Source organism: Dipodomys ordii, unplaced genomic scaffold (genome assembly GCF_000151885.1).
Source record: "Dipodomys ordii isolate 6190 unplaced genomic scaffold, Dord_2.0 Scaffold67, whole genome shotgun sequence".
Lineage (NCBI taxonomy): Eukaryota > Metazoa > Chordata > Mammalia > Rodentia > Heteromyidae > Dipodomys > Dipodomys ordii.
In genome coordinates this window covers 9,418,807-9,437,881 of record NW_012267283.1, presented here as the reverse complement: position 1 = coordinate 9,437,881, position 19,075 = coordinate 9,418,807, and the positions used below count along the sequence as shown (strand labels likewise).

At 35.9% G+C, this 19,075-nt stretch overlaps 1 protein-coding gene across 1 annotated transcript in view; it reads right to left on the bottom strand.

Annotated features, from left to right (window-relative positions):
• Erp44 (endoplasmic reticulum protein 44) overlaps positions 1-19,075 on the bottom strand; it is a 69,825-nt gene that overhangs the window by 18,209 nt on the left and 32,541 nt on the right. The window contains exons 5-9 of the mRNA XM_013023334.1: positions 6,666-6,850; positions 5,340-5,455; positions 2,268-2,325; positions 427-543; positions 116-227 (exon numbers count right to left, since the gene is read on the bottom strand). Coding sequence (XP_012878788.1) covers positions 116-227; positions 427-543; positions 2,268-2,325; positions 5,340-5,455; positions 6,666-6,850 — 588 coding nt within the window. The remainder of the gene's footprint in view (positions 1-115; positions 228-426; positions 544-2,267; positions 2,326-5,339; positions 5,456-6,665; positions 6,851-19,075) is intronic.

Below are 19,075 nucleotides of genomic sequence, written 5' to 3'. Positions count from 1 at the left end.
ATCTCTGTTAAACTTTTAGCCCAAATACGTTTATGTGGATGTGAATGTAATGGAGGAGAAAGGAAGGGAAAAGCAGAGCAAGGAAGAATGAAAATAAACACCTTAACCTGTCTACCTTTTTCACTTATTAATTGCCGGGCCACTTCATTCTGGAATATGTCTAAACTTTCCGTATCCTCTTTCATGTGGAAGAGTATAAGAAAAGGCAGTCCTTCTTCTGTCAATTCCTGCAGAGAAGAATTCACTAAGAATTTATTGGTCTCTCCATTCAGTTCTAGTTATTTTTCAGATAAGAACAACTGAGTATCCAACCATGTAACGCCACTGTTGCAAGATCCCAGGAAGAGAATGGTTAATGGCATGTGTATTAGCCTTACAGAAGAATGAATCCACTCTACTCTCCGCCCAAAGCACTCTACCACATACCTCTCCATTTTCAAATGTTATTTCTCGGACAAGTGGAACACATTTATCTTGAATCCAATTGTAAGTCAGGTCAAAATTTGTCATAGACCCCAAGTACACCATGTCTGGAGCAGAACGCTATCCAATAAAAACAGAAAATAATTAAGCAAATCTAATCCGTGCTGGCAAAAGCACATCTTAAAATCTTTCTACAAACCCATAAACTCCACAGAACATATTTAAAAAAACATTAAAAAAAAACTTATAAGGAAAAAGCCAAAAACAGTAAAAAAAAAAAAAGTTAACTGTGTTTATGAGGAACTTGCTAATTCAGTCTCTGATACATAAGTCTTTCCTTATATTTATAACAATTAACTTATTAGTATCTTCACCAATAGCAGGTGGGAATGTGAAAAGAGTAATTATCCAAATAAATTAGATTCCTTTTCATTGAAAATGTTACAAGAACATTTGGACAATGAAAAACTTGGAAAATGACAAGATGCTATATAGATCTCAGACATGCGATTTTAATATATTAACTACTTACAAATTTATTTCTGCATTTACTCATATTCAATATTTAGGAAGTAGGCCTATAGTCGGTACTTTCTACATGTTGATTCACTTAGTACTCCCAATGACCCTACATTGCAAGTCCTTTTACTATCATTCTCTATTTTTACTAATGATAAAAACTGAAGCACAGAGAGGCTAAGAAACTTTCCATGGTACACCATCTAAAAGGTGGTGTCCCCCAGGAGTTCATATGCTGGAAGATTGGTCTTGTACAGTGATAGGAAAAGTGGTAAAACTTTTGACAGGTAGAAAGTGATAGAGGGGAATTAAGTCGCTGGGAACACTGCCCTTGGATTAATGTAGCTTTTGCAGTACATCACTTAGGTTTATGACAGTGTGTTGTCATAAAAAGAACAAGACTGGCTATCCCCTCATAGCTGGTTTCTTACCTTGCTATGGGACCCCTTATGTTCATGGCCTTTTCTCTTTCTGACTCTCCATCATGTTGTAACATAATAAAAAGGGCCACCCTTCATGAAAGGCCAAACAGACAGGCCACCAGACTTGGGACGTTTAGCCTCCAAAAGTGTGAGGTATAAAAGCCTGTTTTCTTTGTGAAGTTTCTAACCTCAGGTATTTTGTTACAGCAACAGAAAATGGCCTGAGTTATTATTTGAACAAGAAATGAACTTTTAAGCAAACAACAGTAATGATAATTCATCTTGCATAAAAATTTAGTGTCAAAACAACATTAAAACTAAAACTATGAGATAAAAAAATAGGCATAGATTTCTATTTTACGTGGTCAGTTTGTAATGGTGTTTAGGATAACACTATGATTTTTGCCTCTTAGTTGTAGCTACCATCATCTGAACTGAAGCAGCGACTTCTACATTTAGACTCACTTAAAACATTTTAGCTAAGGGTTAACAAACTTAGGTATCCCTTATTATTTAACAAGTATGATGCCAATTTATATCCCAGGAAATATGAAAATTTGGTTGGAACATTACAGGTAAGTGTGACAAATATAGATCACTGATGAATTTTTAAAATTTGGCTCCCAGACTGCATGCAAGAGGTTAGGGCTGGAGGTGGGGGTGAGGGGTGGAGAGAAAGGCGCCTGAGATCTAGGGGATCGTTAATCCAAGTTCTGTCAATAAATAAATTCCTGTGTACTTTACGCTTCTGTGGTTCTATCTTCACTTTGAAATATTTGGGTTAGCATAAAATGGTGTTTCAAAGTGCCTTCCTATTCTAAAGTTCTGTGATTTCACAAACATTAAAACAGAATTACTCATGCATTTGAGTATCTTATTATATACTAGGGAACAGCAACTTACCCCTGGTGGTTTGTAGATTATATTGTCTCCGCTATATCTTTCTGGTTTTGAAATATCCCTAACAGGAAGGAAAAAACAGTAATAATGGTTGTTTTTTTTTTAAAATAGAAAAACACTAGAGCAATATATCCAAAAGTCAAAGCAGAGTTAGCCATCAATTTTGAAATGAATGATATAAAGACTGTAATAAATACTACTCTATCATCTTTCCCACTGATGACTATGTAACACAAAGGAAAGTATTATTTAGGTAAGCACTCTATTCTGATGCATTCTAAGAGGTATGCGTTTGAAAGGAAAATTTTAGTCTGCTACTTTTGTGACTAGCATTTTATTAGTTTCAACTGGCAGTGTTAGCATTAAGGCTATTTGACCTCAGACCATTTTCCAACTATGGACAGAGGATATTAGTTTGGTCACACTAACTAATAAAATACAGTCTTTTATAAGACAGACTCAGTCATTAATTTTCTACTACTTACTTCTAAAGACTAATACTTGTAAAACAGACTAAGTGAAATAACCTCCATCATGAAAATATAGTTCTGTAACAAACTTTTAAAAATTAGTCTATTGGGGTTTTTTGGTGCCTAGTACAGTATCTAGCCTCAAATATTTGATCTGGCACAGTAAACATTTATCCAGCACAATAAATATTTGGTTAAAGAATCCTATAGCAAATTTTAAGTCCAATGGATAACTTTTTCCTTCTGTTGATAATTTGTAGATTAAATTAACAATTCATCAGTAGTTTCTCACTAGAGTAGTCTAAGAAAAGGAACAAGAGTTGCTAACATAAGCTGATGACAGTGGGACCAGAAAGGAACATGATCCATCTATCCATTTGCTACATGCTTCCTCTATATCAAGAATAGTGTTGGCACTGGATATGAAATAGTGAATCAACTAACAAAACCTTCTCTCTCATGGAGTTTATTTTGGTGAGGAAACATAGACCAAGGATACATGATTTTAAAAGAAGAGTGTCATGAGGAAAAGTAAGTGGTGTAAGAATGAAAACTTGAATAATGGTAATACTGCTTCCATAAGGTTAGAAAGTTCACAACGACTTTCTGATGCAATGACCTCTAGGAAGTATTTACAGGTATCAGAGCACCAAGGGCAAAGGCTCTACAGCAGAAATGGGCCAGCTCTATTTGAGGAGCAGCAGCAAGGAGGTTGGAGTGGCGGGAGAACAGTGATATGAGAAGCCCAGGGTACAGAGAGTTCCCCATCTACTCTTGATTTTGAAAACTCATTGGTAATGCTCACAGGAACACACACACATACACATGCACAAACATATACATAAGATCTACAAATGCAGTGAAGTGAGGAGAAAAGTATCGTAAGATAGAGAGGATAAACTGAGCAAGAAATCTGGGCCTTATTCAAGATAGTTACGGCAATTAAGCTCAGTAGTTATGAGTCAAAAAAAAAAAAACAAAACAGAAAGACATTTCACGAAGCAAAGGGTAGTTGAGCTAATCTAGGACAGAACCAAGAACAGAATGATTATATTTGGAGGAAAAAAGGCCAAAAAAAAAAAAACTTAAAAAGAGAGAACACTAAGAGAGGTTAGAGGTTAAGGAGCAAAGCAAAGGGATTCAATGTAAAGTGAATGTTAACACATCAGAGAAATGAAAGGGTAGATAAGGTCACATCCTTCAGAAAAACTGAGGAGGATTAAAACTGGAAAAAAGTCTCTGGATTAGTGGGAGACAAGTTTCATCAGAGAGACAGAAGTGAAGTCAGCTTCTGGGAGGTTAAGGGTTGTTACCAGTAAGAGTTTAAGAAAATAAAGGTAACAAAGCTTAAACTAATATTTGAGAAATACGGGAATGAAAAGATAAAGATGGGATTCTAGCTCAAAAGATCAGGTCTGAAAGAGAAACATTTTTTTGTAAGAAGTTTATGAAAAGGATGAAGGTGAAAACATGACCAAATAGAGACAACTAATGGATGAAAGCCCCAGAGGGACAGTAAGGACCACAGTACTGAAGAGGGTAGTCTCAGAAGGAGAACTGTTAGGTTGGGGGTATATTTCAGGGGTAGAGCACATGCTTAGCATATGTGAGGCTCTGCCTTGCATCTCTAGCACAGTAATAAAAAAAAAGGAAGAATTATTATTGTGAGACAAAGAAGACACTAGAAAAGGTGTGGAGAGATGGAGATGAAGGATAACAACAAAGCCCAAGCTTTCTAACTAGAAAGATGGCATGTGCTTTCTATCAGAGAGTCTGGTAACTCCTCACAGGTGGGCATTTTGTCTGGCATGGGCTGAGGGTCAGTAAATGAGTTGAACAAAAGCATGAAAGAACTCAATGTTAATTTGTTTATTCTTTTCCTCTTATATTCCAAAAAATATATACTATATTAAAAAATAAACACAGACAGGTGCTAGTGGTTCACATCTGTAATCCTAACTACTCAGAAGCTGAGATTTGAAGATCGCAGTTCAAAGCCAGTCAGGGCAGGAGAGTCTGTGATACTCTTATCTCCAATTAACCACCAGAAAACCAGAAATGGCGTGACTCAAAGTGGCAGAGCAAAAGAGCTCAGGGATAGTGCCCAGGCCCTGAATTCAAGCCCCATGACTGACAAATAAATAAATAAATAAACAAATAAATAGTAAATTAAAAAATAAACACACACGTAATTTTTTTTTTCCTTTTTTTACCCCCAGGGCTGAGGACCGAACCCAGGGCCTTGCGCACGCCGGCGGGCGCCCTTCCGCTGGGCTAAACCCCCAGCCCCACACATAATTATTATTAACCCTTAAAAATAATTCAAAATTAGGTAGGCACAAGGATTGGTTAGTGAATTTAAGAGAAATGGTATTGGGAGTTGGGGACCTGAGGAGGGAAGGGATAGTAGGGGAAAAACAAAGGAGGGGGTAACAATGCTCAATAGGAAATGTACTCATTACCTTACTCAAGTAACTATAATCCCTCCGTACAGGATCTTTACAACAAAAAATATAAAAGAGAAATGATATTATCTTTAAAGAGGTCATCTTCAAAAAGTGCCTAACATATCAGCCAAGCTACCCACTGCTCCCCTTTTACTTACCCAAAAGCAGATAGGAAGGCACAGTCATCGTGTAAAATACTCGCTACTCTTTCGAAAACTCTATAATTGTCTGAACCCTTTTGCTCAAAATATCCAATGATATTCCTTTTGCTGCGCTGTAAAATAAAATATTTAATTATTTGCAAACATATATACCTCTACAAGCCGGTTATTTCATTTATCCCTGCTCTAGCACACAAACAGCTCCAGCTGTTGTTCAATTATCTCCAATTGAAGTATAATTATAAAGGCATGTTAAGCTTTTAATACCAAGTCTGAAACTATTAAAGATTAAACTGAATTGAAAAACAGCCCTGATTATAATAAAATCTAACTATAAACATTTCCTTCTAGCATTTGATTTTAAAATTTCAAGAAATATAATCAATGATCATCTTTTCTTATATGTCAGTCTAAAATGTACTAAAACAGTTGATCAACTAATAATTTATGGCTGCTAGCAGACACCTCTATCAGTCTTTTATGCTTCTAGATAGATATCTTAACACTGACCACTCTCAACCTACGTCATTTCCAAGGTTGTGCTTGGGAATATATATATATATATATATATATATATATATATATATATATTTTTTTTTTTTTTTTAAGACAAAAGCAGATTTCTACATTCTCAAACTCATTGATCATCTTCTTTAACACACAACCCACTGCACATACCCATCTATCTGGTCCTCTGTATTACCTCCACAGGTGCAAACATGTTCCCATCACTTATTGTGATGTGAGCAATAAAGTCCCTTGTTTCTGACCCAGAATGTAGTGCCTTCTGACAGTATCCATGAAATGATAACTGGGCAACTTATTGTTTGTTAAGTATAGCAAAATGACAGCAAAATCAGTGACTGTGATAAAGCCCAAACTCAATTATTTTTGCTTTTGTTGTACCCTATTTTTTTTTACTACTTAATACACAAGGAAAATTAATTAAGAAAGGTATTTGAGGACACTAAAATATTGACAGCTGATTTCAAGTAATTAAAACAGATAATCTGAAGAATATCACCAAGGAAAATATAGAAACTTTGGTTGTATGCTTGACCTTAACTTCTGTTTATAAATTAGGTTTCTCTTTCCCCTCAATAAATTCAAATCAGTGCAATTTACTGTATACTACATATTTTATCCAGAAATTCAATAAAATATTGCACTTTGAGAACTTAAGAAATATGTAAGTATATACATTACAATAAACTATATAGAATATATAATTACACAGAATACCCAGACTCTTTGTTTACATTAGAATGTATTCACCTTAATTAAATAGGTAATGCTCATTTGATCTACTCAAAGTTAACTTACATCAAGATTGGAGATTTCTTCTAAATTCTGAATTTCTTGAATGGGGTTACTCTTCTGTTGCCTGATGTAATCTGCAAGTGCTTTCACTGAACGCTGACCCCTGTATTCTCTCTTCATCATCATCCCATTACGAAACAACTTGAGGGTTGGGTATTTGCTTATCCTGTATCTCTGGGCAATATCAGCTAGAAGAATTTTTTTAAAAAATTAACTTTACTTCCTGAATCCATGAACGCAACAGTAAAAATCTTACAATTAATTACTTGGTGAGATATTTTTGGTTTATTCCATTCTTTTCCAGTCAAAGAAAGAAAAAAATACTGTCATACCTTGAGCTTGATCTGATTATTAGGCCAGGCTTGACTCCCATTGCCTGTGTTTAAATCCCAAACTTACCACTTTCTGTGTAAACTTCTAACTCACATAGACTATTTATGCCCTAGTTCTTCATCTAATAAGGATAATAATTTCTATTACATAAGTTTATTTTATAGATTAAATGATAATACAAATGCATGGTATAGTAAGTGTGAAATATCTGACTACAAAAAGCCACAATAATTATGCCCTGTGAGGTATGAAATAAATTAAAATACATGATAGTGACACATTAGCATATAAGCTAGAGAAGAGGAAATATGCAGGAGGTAAATTATATTAAATACTCTAAGGCCTCTGCACTGCCCAGGAAGAGCAATAATATATATATATATATATTTTTTTTTTTTTTTTTGTCAGTCATGGGGCTTGAACTCTGGGCCTGGGCGCTGTCCCTCAGCTCTTCAGCTCAAGGCAAGCGCTCTCCACTTGAGCTACAGCGCCACTTCCGGTTTTCTGGTGGTTTATTGGAGATAGGAGTCTCACGGTCTTTCCTGCCAGGGCTGGCTTTGAACCGCGATCCTCAGATCTCAGCCTCCTCAGTAGCTAGGATTACAGGCGTGAGCCACCAGCGTCCGGCAGCAATATAATATTTTGATAAGTAAAATTGTACTATTTTCTTTCCAAGATAAGCAGTAAGAGAATATTAGAGGAAAAGTAGAGGTTAAGTAAGGATAGAACATGGGGTTAGCAGAAAAGGGGTGGTGAAAAGCCTATGAAATTAAGATCATATAATACTCTGGTAAATTCCAGGGGGCTTCATAAAGAAAAAATGATTCATTAATAAGATTATTTATACAGAAGATATGAGTAAACAAAGGGAATGCCTTCAGTCTCATACATGAGACTGAAGAATGCTTTATCCACAAAAATCAGAGAAATCTGAATTATCCATTTATCTTAATACATATTAAACTTAGACAATAATTACTCTGATTTAAGAGCCGACATATCCTTAAACCAGATGACAGCAACTCAGCTGTAAGCCCTTTTCAGCTAATAAGTTATTCTGAGAGAGTATGCCTTTGAAGTCTTAGAAAGATGAGTCCTACTACTACCTGAGCAAAGAAGTAATGAAATTAAATTGGTATTCCAAACTGAGGGGTAGTTTAAAGTCCTTTAAGTTACACAGCGTCACTTGTAATAAGGCAGAGACTACAAGTCTTGGACTTACTCTCTATATAAAAAACTGGAAGAAAAAAGGAAGGAAGGACTCAACTTTCCCAATTGAAAAAATACATTTATTACCCAGTATATGCTGAAATATAGTGTATTACAAAATAAAGTTTTCCAGTGCTACATAAATGATGGAAATTTTAACTAAAATGTTGTTAAAATAGGTTAAAGAATGCAGCAATGTTATGCTATGGAAAATGGGAAATATCTCTTATAAGTTACTAACCCCCCAAATGCCCATCAAAAAGAAATTGTCTGAATAAAGTATTGTATACTCACACATGGAAGCATTACGTTGTTACTGGTACATAAAGAAAAACTTTCTATATGTTGCTAAAGTGCAATGTTTTAAGATATACTGTCAAGTGAAAAGAGCCAGATGGAGAAAATGAAATTGTGTAGAGGATAGATTCTTCATATAAGAAACAGGGAGAAGAAAGTCAGGAAGAACATAAATACCGATGTACATACACATACATAAATATACTTGGAATATATGCTTGTTTGTACATATATGCTTCCTTGCACCTCCACCTCCACAAAATACCAGTCGGGGGAAATGGTAGAAGAAATTTATATGTCTTTACTGCACGTTTCACCACAGAGCTACTGAAATGTTTAACCTTAAGACAAAAGTGAATTAAAAATTTAGAGGCTGCATTGCTGTTTTGAAATTTAACATGCATATTATATTACAAAACACATAAATAATTATGCTAGTTATTAAAAATGAACACTTTCAGATTAAGAGAAAAAATTCAAAATTGAGAAAATGTTTCATGACACTGGACTAGAGAAAATGTTTCATGACACTGGATAAGAATTCAAATGCTAATTGGCAGAATACTGTTTAGCATGAAAAAGACACTGGGTTCAATCCTCAGCAGTGACAAACAAATACATAAACAAGAAGAAAAGACTTCAAAAGCACAGACAAAATAAAACTAGATAAATAGGACTACCTTGAACTAAAGCTTTTCTAAAGTAAAAGAAAATCTACAAACTAAAGAGACAAACAATAGAAGCTAATAAGGATACAGCTAATAAGGATCAACATCCAAAATATATAAGGAAATATACTTCAAAATATGTGAACATCCTAATTAAAAAACAGACAAAAGTGCCAAGAACCAGTGGCTCATGCTTACAATCCTAGCTACTCAGTAGGCTGAGATCTGAGGACTGCAGTTTGAAGTTAGCCTGAGCAGTTAAGTCATGAGATACTTATGTCCAGTTAACCATCAAGCTGGAAGCAGAGCTGTGACTCAATTGGTAGAATGCCAGCCTTGAGTGAAAAAGCTAAGGGACAGTGCTCAAGGCCTGAGTTCATGCTCTATTACCAGCACAAAGAACCAAAAAAAAAAAAAAAACATGCAAAATAAAAAATGGGCAAAAGCCCTGACTAGATATTTCTCAAAAGAAGGCATACAAATAGTAAAGGGTATGTGAAAAAATATTCAACATCAGTGATCATCAGGAAAATGCAAATCAACACCAGGAGAAGCTAGGGATATAGCTCAATGGGTCAGTGCTTGCCTTGCATATATAGAGATTTTCTTAAAAACTACAATGAAGTATCTAATCACCTCAGTCATGTTAGGAATATCATCAGAAAGATTTTTAAAACAGGTGCTGGTAAGGATATAAAGAAAAGGGAGCCTTGCATACTTTCAGTGGGAATTTAACTTAATGATAATAAAGGGATGACACTGATCAAGATGCATTGTACTCACGAACTGACATGTTGAATTAAAACCTCTTTGCACACTACTTAAATATAATAAAAATAAATTTAAAAACATTAATAGAAGTGCCGGGTGCTGGTGGCTCACACTACTCAGAAGGCTGAGGACTGCAGTGCAAAGCCAGCCCAGGCAGGAAAGTCCGTGAGACTCCTATCTCCAATAAACACCAGAAAGCCAGAAGTGGCGCTGTGGCTCAAGTGGTAGAGTGTTAGCCTTGAGCTGAAGATCTGAGGGACAGCGCCCAGGCCCAGAGTTCAAGCCCCATGACCAACCAAAAACACAGCAAAACAAAAAACATTAATAGAAGAGACTTTGTTAAGTCATTATAAAAAACAGTATTAAAGTTCCTCAAAGAATTCAAATATATTGATATATGTATATGTTGATACATATTGATATATGTCCAAGGACATAAAATCTGTATGCAGAAAGAAATCATGTTTATGGCAACACTATGCATAATATCAAAATGTAGAATCAACAAATGTATGAAAAATATGTAGTATATACACACAATGGAACATTATTCAACTATACAAAAGAATGAAAACCTGCTATTTGTCACAACACAAATACACTTGAGGATATTATATTACGTGAAATATACCAGACACAGAACGACAAATATTGCATGACCTTATTCATAGCAAAATCCTCTTAACAAATTGATCCATAGAAATAACAATGGTGACTACCACAGGCCAGTAGCTAGGTAGGAGGAGGAAATAAGATGCAGATTAATACAGTTAGATAGTAGGAATAAAGTTTGAGAAATTTTTATACAGCAAGGTAGCTATAGTTAATTATGATAATAGCTATAGTTAGTTGTGATAATATGAACAATGTAGAGAGTAAGTGGTAGGTATTATATTTTCTCATCAGGAAAACATTAACTGTGAAATGCGGTAAATTTGTTAATTGGTGGCATTAAACACTCAACTATGTTCAAAACATCAAAATTCAAAACATAGGGTATACAATAAAAACATATACTATTTGTTAATTTTTAAGGGTGACTAGGTAAAAAAAATCCTACAATATTTAATTTGAATTAGAAGTAGTAACATCTTTTCTATGGTACTGATTAAATGAACACGGATCCTTCTGTATGCTAGGCAAGCATTCTACCATCAACCTACATCCCCAACTTAGTATGAACTTTTAATGTGTTCCCTCTTTCAAGAGTGTGCTTTTAAAATCTTTACCATGATACCTCTTGCTAATCACTTAATGACAATAAGAATGGATATTTAAACGAAAATTGAAACATTTATATGAAAATATACTTATCAAAACTGCCCCTAGAAGAAATAGAAAACAGCCTTGAAACTAAATTGGTTTTCCCTATTAGGAAAACCCCATTTCTAGATACCTTCACTAGAAGATTTTACCAGGTATATAAAAGGCCAATAAGGCCAAGTTTCCTCAAACCATTCCATGGAATACAAAAATGAGCTACCCCTTTACAACTAGCTTTATGGTCAACATAGTATTTTTGAGAAATCTGAAAGGAAATTATGAGAAAAAGTATATGTTAATCTTATAAACTCAAATGCAAAACTACAAAGTATTAACAAAATTAATTTAACACTATAAATCAAGATTAATACATCATAAGCCAGATTTTGTTTAGCTTTATTTGAAAGCCAATTAATACACTGAACATTAGAAAAGAAATTTTCTACAACCTCAAAATTAACAGAAAAACATCTGTAAACATTTATTTTATTTTTATTTTTTGTTCCAGTCGTGGGGCCTGAACTCTGGGCCTGGGCACTGTCCCTCAGCTCTTCAGCTCAAGGCTAACGCTCTACCACTTGAGCCACAGCACCAGGCTTTTTTCTTTTTGCTTATATGGTGCTGAGGAATGGAACCCAGGGCCTCAGGCATGCAAGGCAAGCGCTCTACCACTGAGCCACCTTCCCAGCCCCCATCTGTAAACATTTAACATCCATTCTTGCTTAAATACTCTTAGCAGACCAAGAGAAATGGAAGAGAACTTATTTAAGCTGATATTGAATATTTAGTTTTAAACAACTTGATAGTTAAACATGCAAAGCTTTGTTGCTGATATCAAGAAAGAAAGAAATATGTCCATGATACCTCTCTACTTCTATATAACAATGTACTGAAGTTCTTTTTTTTTTTTTTGGTCCGGTTGTGGGTCCTGAACTCTGGGCCTGAGCACTGTCCCTCAGCTCTTCAGCTCAAGACTAATGCCCTACCACTTGAGCCACAGCGCCACTTCCGGTTTTTTTCTTTTTGCTTATGTGGTGCTGAGGAATTGAATCCAGGGCCTCAGGCATGCAAGGCAAGTGCTCTACCACTGAGCCAACTTCCCAGCCCATGTACTGAAGTTCTTAAGTGTAAAAAGAAATGAAAAAAGAAGTATATATATGAACAAAAAAATAAGAGTGGCATTACTTACAAACAATATTATTGGGGTCACTAAAAGCCAAAAAGGGCATCTATAGAAGAATTTCCACTTCCAAGTAGGATGTCATAGGTTTCAAATCTATTGCCATTGTTGCAACAATTATGACAAAACAGATTACAAAAAAAATTACATTTCGGGCACCAGTGGCTCATGCCTGTAATCCCAGCTACTCAGGGGACTGAGATCTGAGGTCTGCAGTTCAAAGTCAGACCAACCAGGAAAGTCCACAAGACTCATCTCCAATTAACCACAAAAAATCCAGAATGGATTTATGGCTCAAGTGGTAGAATGCTGCCTTGAGCAAAAAAGGCTAAGGGACAGCACTCCAGCCCTAAGTTCATGTCATGCTCAGGACCAGCTCATAATAAAATAAAATAAAATGACATCGTAAAAGATATCAGAGTGTGTGAAGTATGGTGGCTCTCACTTCCATAATTGTAGCTACTCAGTAGGCTAACATCAGATGACTAGGATTCCAAATCAGCCTAGGCAGAAAAGTCCACAAGACTCCATGTCAGCAAAATACCAGATTATAGGAATGGCTTTAATCTAGTAGATGACAGAGTGCCAGCAGTGAGCAAGCAAACCAAGTGAGAAAATAAGGCCCTGACTGCAAGCCTCAGTACTGGCACCAAAAATAAGATGCCAGAAACCATGAAAGCTATGACAGTTAAATGAATAAAATGAACTGAAACCTCAGAAAGGGAAGGAGCAATTTTAAAAGAAGAAAGATCACTAGCTATTTTTTCCTATAAGTTTCCTATAAGTTTCAATGGTTTCATTTTCAAACAAAATTATGGCAGTAAGTAAGCAGCGTAATGAAGGTAGCTTTTAATAATTAAGAAGCAAAAACCTTAAAATTACCTTGATCAATAATCTCAGACATAAAGGTGACTTTTTATAAGCTTTGGCCAAAAGTTACTTTAAGATAATTACAATGTGACATTTTGACAATATAACAAAGAATGTCTTAAGGGTATAATAAGTAGTTTTTTTCTAGAAACTAGATTTGCAAGTGTAGATTTACAGGTAAGAATTGTAGCTGTAAAAGCAGGAAAAGGATGTCAGTGAAGCTTTTCATAGCTACCTGACCTGGGCGTTGTAGTGTGAGAGGGCCTTGAAACACAAAGCCAGTTTCCAAAAGGGCATTTACTAAGATTACCAGGGTAATATAGGAAGCTGGAAACTGGGGAGGGGAGAACTGATGGGGGACAAAAGGACAGTAAAAATCTTCTCTGGCCTTGTGGTGCTGACTTGCAGAAAGAACCCGAGACACTTCATGAGGGCCACAGCCCACCAAACCTCTTGCGAGATTTTTAAGTTACAAAGGCCAAGAAGCATCCAGATGTTGGAGACCATGAACGTTTAAGACAAAGTAAAATAAATATCAGAGATCAATAATTATATTCCAGTTAAGAATCAGCTAAAAAATGGATCACAAAAAAGATAAGGGATTAAAGATAACATTCAATTTATGAAATACAGATATTAAATTATCGTATGAATTTTGCTCATCATATCAGAGAATAGAAATAATTTTTTTAAAACTTTTAAACTAAAATCAATAATATAAAAGCCCCTATGGAGATATAATAGTGCTATTAGAATCAGTTTAATTCCATACTGTTAGCAAGGATGTATCAGCTGAGCTGATGATGACTGAACAGCAGCAAGAAACGAAGAATTTTTTTTTTTAATTACCAAAGGATTTGGCAGAAACAGTATGAGATGGACAAGGACTAGTTTGGTAGGTATACCTGATTTCCATTTGTAGCTTAAAGATTAATATGAAAATAGATGCTTAAAAGTACTGCTAGAGACAATGCTATTAAACTCTCTAAAATTGGTATAAAAAACAGTACACACAGTAAGAAAGCAGTATGCTAAGAATAAATATAAACAAAAATACAATTGGAGTAGAATAAATAAGACTAGAGAAGACACAGTGAGTCTTGAATGATAAGTCAACAGTTTGAATTTAATCAGTTTGAATTGTTTATGACAAGTACCAGAGTTATAGGTGTGACCTTTCAAAATATTCACCTGGCAGTAGCAGAGAACCAGGAGATCAGTTAGGAAACTACTATAATAATCCTCACAAAAAGAACTTGAGTCTGTTTACATATTTAAGCATTAAGACTTTTAGGTTGCCTTAAAAGTTCTGTTTACAGAACAAAAAAAAATGAGTGTCAATGGTTTCATTCTCAAACAACATGATGGTAGTAAGTAAGCAGCGTAATGAGGTAGCTTTTAATAATTAAGAAGCAAAAACCTTAAAATTACCTTGATCAATAATCTCAGACATAAAGGTGACTTTTTATAAGCTTTGGCCAAAAGTTACTTTAAGATAATTACAATGTGACATTTTGACAATATAACAAAGAATAACTTAAGGGTATAATAAGTAATTTTTTTGTATTAACTGAAGAGATCAAATGTTAAAATGGATGTCAGAGGGAATTATAAATTTCAGAATGTTATCAGCGCCACTGATTGAAAAATTAGCATGTACTTTTGCTTCAATGGTTACTTAGTTTTCTTTAATGGGTCCTTCCTACATGCTTCACTAATGCCCAGTAGGGTTCCAAATGGGGAAACTGTGTCACACTCCTGTCTAATCAATGGCCCTCTCTGCTATGATTAATTACCCATGGCAACTACAAAGAGGCAGATGATTTCAACAGCAAGGTCTTACTGTTCCTCTGGTTTCTAAAAGATGATCATTGCCATCTATATAGTTTCTTCTTATTCCCAAAGCATTCCTCCAAAAATCAAACAAAAACAACCCAAACAAAACCTAAAAAGAAAATTTAAAGTGCGCCAAGAAGTGTACTTAAAACTCAGGTTTAACCTGATCATCCAAATTCAGTTTCATACATATGAGCTCTTTGTTTTATATTTTCTTGTTCTTGTTTTTGTGCTGGTCCTTGGTACTGTCCAGGTCCAGGGTGTAGATGATGTCCCTGAGCTTTTTGCTCAAAGCTAACATTCTACCACTTGAGCCCATTTTTTGGTAGTTAAGTGGAGATAGGAGTCTTACAGACTTTCCTGCCTGGGCTAGCTTCGAAAGGCAAACTTCAGATCTTAGCCTCCTGAATAGCTAGAACTACCGGCATGAGCCACCAGTGCCCAACTATTTCCTTTTTCTTAATGCAGTATTTAGGTAAAACTCATCTAAAAGCTTCTTGATTTCCAGCAAAGAAGGTTCAAGTTGAATTGAAGACCACCAGGGAAGAGTAACTGAAGGATATGGAAATATACTCTACCCTTCAAGACAGCAACAATCTATGAAAAAGGCAACTTGGAGTCTGAAAGTTCTATACTAACCAACCAAATAACCTATAAATACTTCTTGCTTAGTGCCATGCAGCCGGTAACCACTGGAGGTCAGCAGAGAACCTGGTCCCACTGGGGGCAAACTGATGGAATCTCCTATATCTGAGGTAACACCCAAGGTTTCAGAGCAATGACTTCTACAACAAACTGCAAATGAGGCACCTCGAAGCAAAGTTTGTATGAATGTACACATGTGTGTGCATGCATGTACATGTGTTACATGAAGAAATTTTAGGGAAAAAAAGCAATTATGAAAAAGAAAAAAGAATTATTTGTAATTCAATCACCACTGAGGAAAACCACTACTAAAATTTTGGCTCATACCTTTCTGACTTTGAATAAAAGCTACTTAACTACCAGTCACTACCCGTGACATATTTCAATTGAGAAAAAAAAAAAGTAAACTCTGAGGTTAACCAAAGAGGAAAGTGCTAGTATCAGTTCTTGAAAAATGCATTTCATCAGCTTGGAAGGAACTCCTAAGAACAGAGTAATGCTTTTTAATCAAGAGCATTATCAACATGCTAAATGATGGTATGGAGTACTATTTTGCGGAAAAACATTTTAAAAATATGCACAAGAGCCAAACTCAGAATATGATGTGGTTACAGGATGGTTTGAAAAATTATTTTTCTTTTGAAGTACACAGAGTAATCACGATTTAAAGAACTATTTCTAAATGAATCTAAAATAGTTTTCTCATGATACATTTAACTTTTAAGTAGCAAAAAAGCATTGTGAGTTAGGTGTGGTAGCTCAAGCCTGTAATCCTAATTTTCTGAGAGGCAGAGATCAGGGGACTTTGGTCTGAGGTCAGCTTAGGCAAAAATAAGTTGTCAAGACTCCATCTCAACAAATGACAGGGTATGGTAGTATGAACGAGCCATCTCAGCTAAGAGCAAGACATAGTGGTTGAGCTGAGCAGCAGGTTCTGTCATCCTTAGCAACATGGGGAGGCCAAACAGAAGGATCCTTGCCTATATTGGCCTCAAAAGAAGACCAGAACCTTTCTTGAAAATAACCAATATAAAAAGGACTGGAGGATCAAACACTGGCCCTGAGTGCAATCTCTGATACTGTGTACCGCCCTCTCCCTGCTCCCCACCAAAGCACCACAATAAAGTTCATTTTTTTCTCCATTTGGAAATAAAATTGCACTTATAATCAATGAATTAGATCTGTGAAACACAGAAAAATCCATCTATACAATAACTCAAACTAAAAACCTACATTTGCCAGATACCAATTCAGTTCTTGGGATAGAGGGATAAAAATGTAAGGACTCTATTCTTAAAGAACTTACATTTTACCATTATAAATGCTACCTTTACTGTTGCTAATACTATTTTTAATTGTTTTCACAAGCTAAAATGTTAAATGAGATTCTTAAAACTCTTTAATTTGAGCAGCCAGGTGCTGGTGGTTATAAACCTAGCTGCTCAGGAGGCCGATATCTGAGGTTTGAAGCCAGACTGAATGGGAAAATTCTATGAGACTCTTACCTCCAATTAATCACCAAAAAGCTGGTGAAGTGGAGCTGTGGGTTAAGTGGTAGAGTGCTAGCCTTGAACAAAATTCAAGGACAGTACCCAGGCCCTAAGTTCAAGCCCCAGGAATGTCACAAAAACAAACAAACAAACTGTTAATGTATAACTCACCCACCAAAAACATGTGCCAGTTTGGAGTCTCTGAATACACTGTAAGAGTAAATCAGATTCTTTTTTTGGGGGGGAGGGGTGGGGGGTGTCCAGTCGTGCGGCCTGAACTCTGGGCCTGGGCGCTGTCCCTCAGCTCTTCAGCTCAAGGCTAGCACTCTACCACTTGAGCCACAGCGCCACTTCTGGCTTTTTTCTTTTTGCTTATGTGGTGCTGAGGAATCGAACCCAGGGCCTCATGCATGCAAGGCAAGCACTCTACCACTAAGCCACCTTCCCAGCCCTAAATCAGATTCTTATCCCGTCTATAAGGTGTCAATAATGAAATGTATCCTCAGCAGAGATGTAGTTTCCTTTTATAGACCTTCCACATGGGAGATGCTAAGAGGAGAATGTCAGATCTACAACGAAAACTAGCCATGGCCAGCTACTCTTCTCCAGGGCAAGTGAGGAATATACTATACCTGTTCTGCTGCCAGGACAGGCACAGAAATGGCTTCAGGCCATGGGGAAGAGATTATTTCTCAAAATGGTGCCCCTTTTCTGAGTGGCCTGATTTCCTTTTCTTTTTTTCTCTTCCTGTGATCTTGTAACGTATGTACCTACTCGCTACATAAAATACAGCAAATAAAAAACTTTGGGGCTCAAGGGATGAACTATAAGCTTTACAACAGGATTTCAAAATATACACTTCAGCTTAAATAATTGTTAAGCTTCACTTGAGGAGTGGAGGAAAATATACCAAGGTTGCTATATTTTGTTTATGCAAAGAAACAGAAAAACATACTGAGTAGAATGAGCTTGTTTTCCATTCCCCAAGTTCTCAGCAGACGGAGCTAAATCTCTCAACAAAATCCTAAGAAGGGCATATAGAGAATGACACAAAGGTAGAGCAGAAAGTTCCATGAGATGCTGGTAGGTAGAAGAAAAGGAGATAGAAATATAGGCAGGAAAACAAAGGATTGAGATGTACTGAGATGACATATCTAACTCTAACATGATATCTAACAAATTGTCATAATAATAATTCTCAACATATTTTAAGGAATGAGTAGGTTCACTGCCTCTTATAGATACTATTTTGAAAATACTCACTTGGGATGATTTATGAAATTAAGTGCTATTACATTTTTTATATCCTGCAATTTGGTGAATTATTGTATAATTTCTTGATTTTTGGGGGGGGGTCCGGTCATGGGGCCTGACCTCTGGGCCTGGGCGCTGTCCCTCAGCTCTTCAGGTCAAGGCTAGCGCTCTACCACTTGAGCCACAGTGCCACTTCCGGCTTTTATTCTTTAAGCTTATGTGGTGCTGAGGAATCGAACCCAGGGCCTCATGCATGCAAGGCAAGCGCTCTAGCACTGAGCCACCTTCCCAGCCCTAATTTCTTGATTTTTATGGTCTTCCCCATCACCAATTCCTAGTGGACTGATAAAAACAAAGTAACAGATTTTCAAAAATTTCCAAAATTGAGACAATAGATAAGGTTCTATCTGACAGATTTCGGAAATGAATTCGTGTCACCACAATTTGAGCTTACAGCACATTTATAATGCAATAAACAGCCAGTAGAGATTTAAAAATCAAATACAGCAAAAGTTAATTCATACATTTTGCCACAATAACTTTTTTCAAGAAATTGTGGATTTTAGCAAGTCTACTATCTACTGATAGAATTAGCTG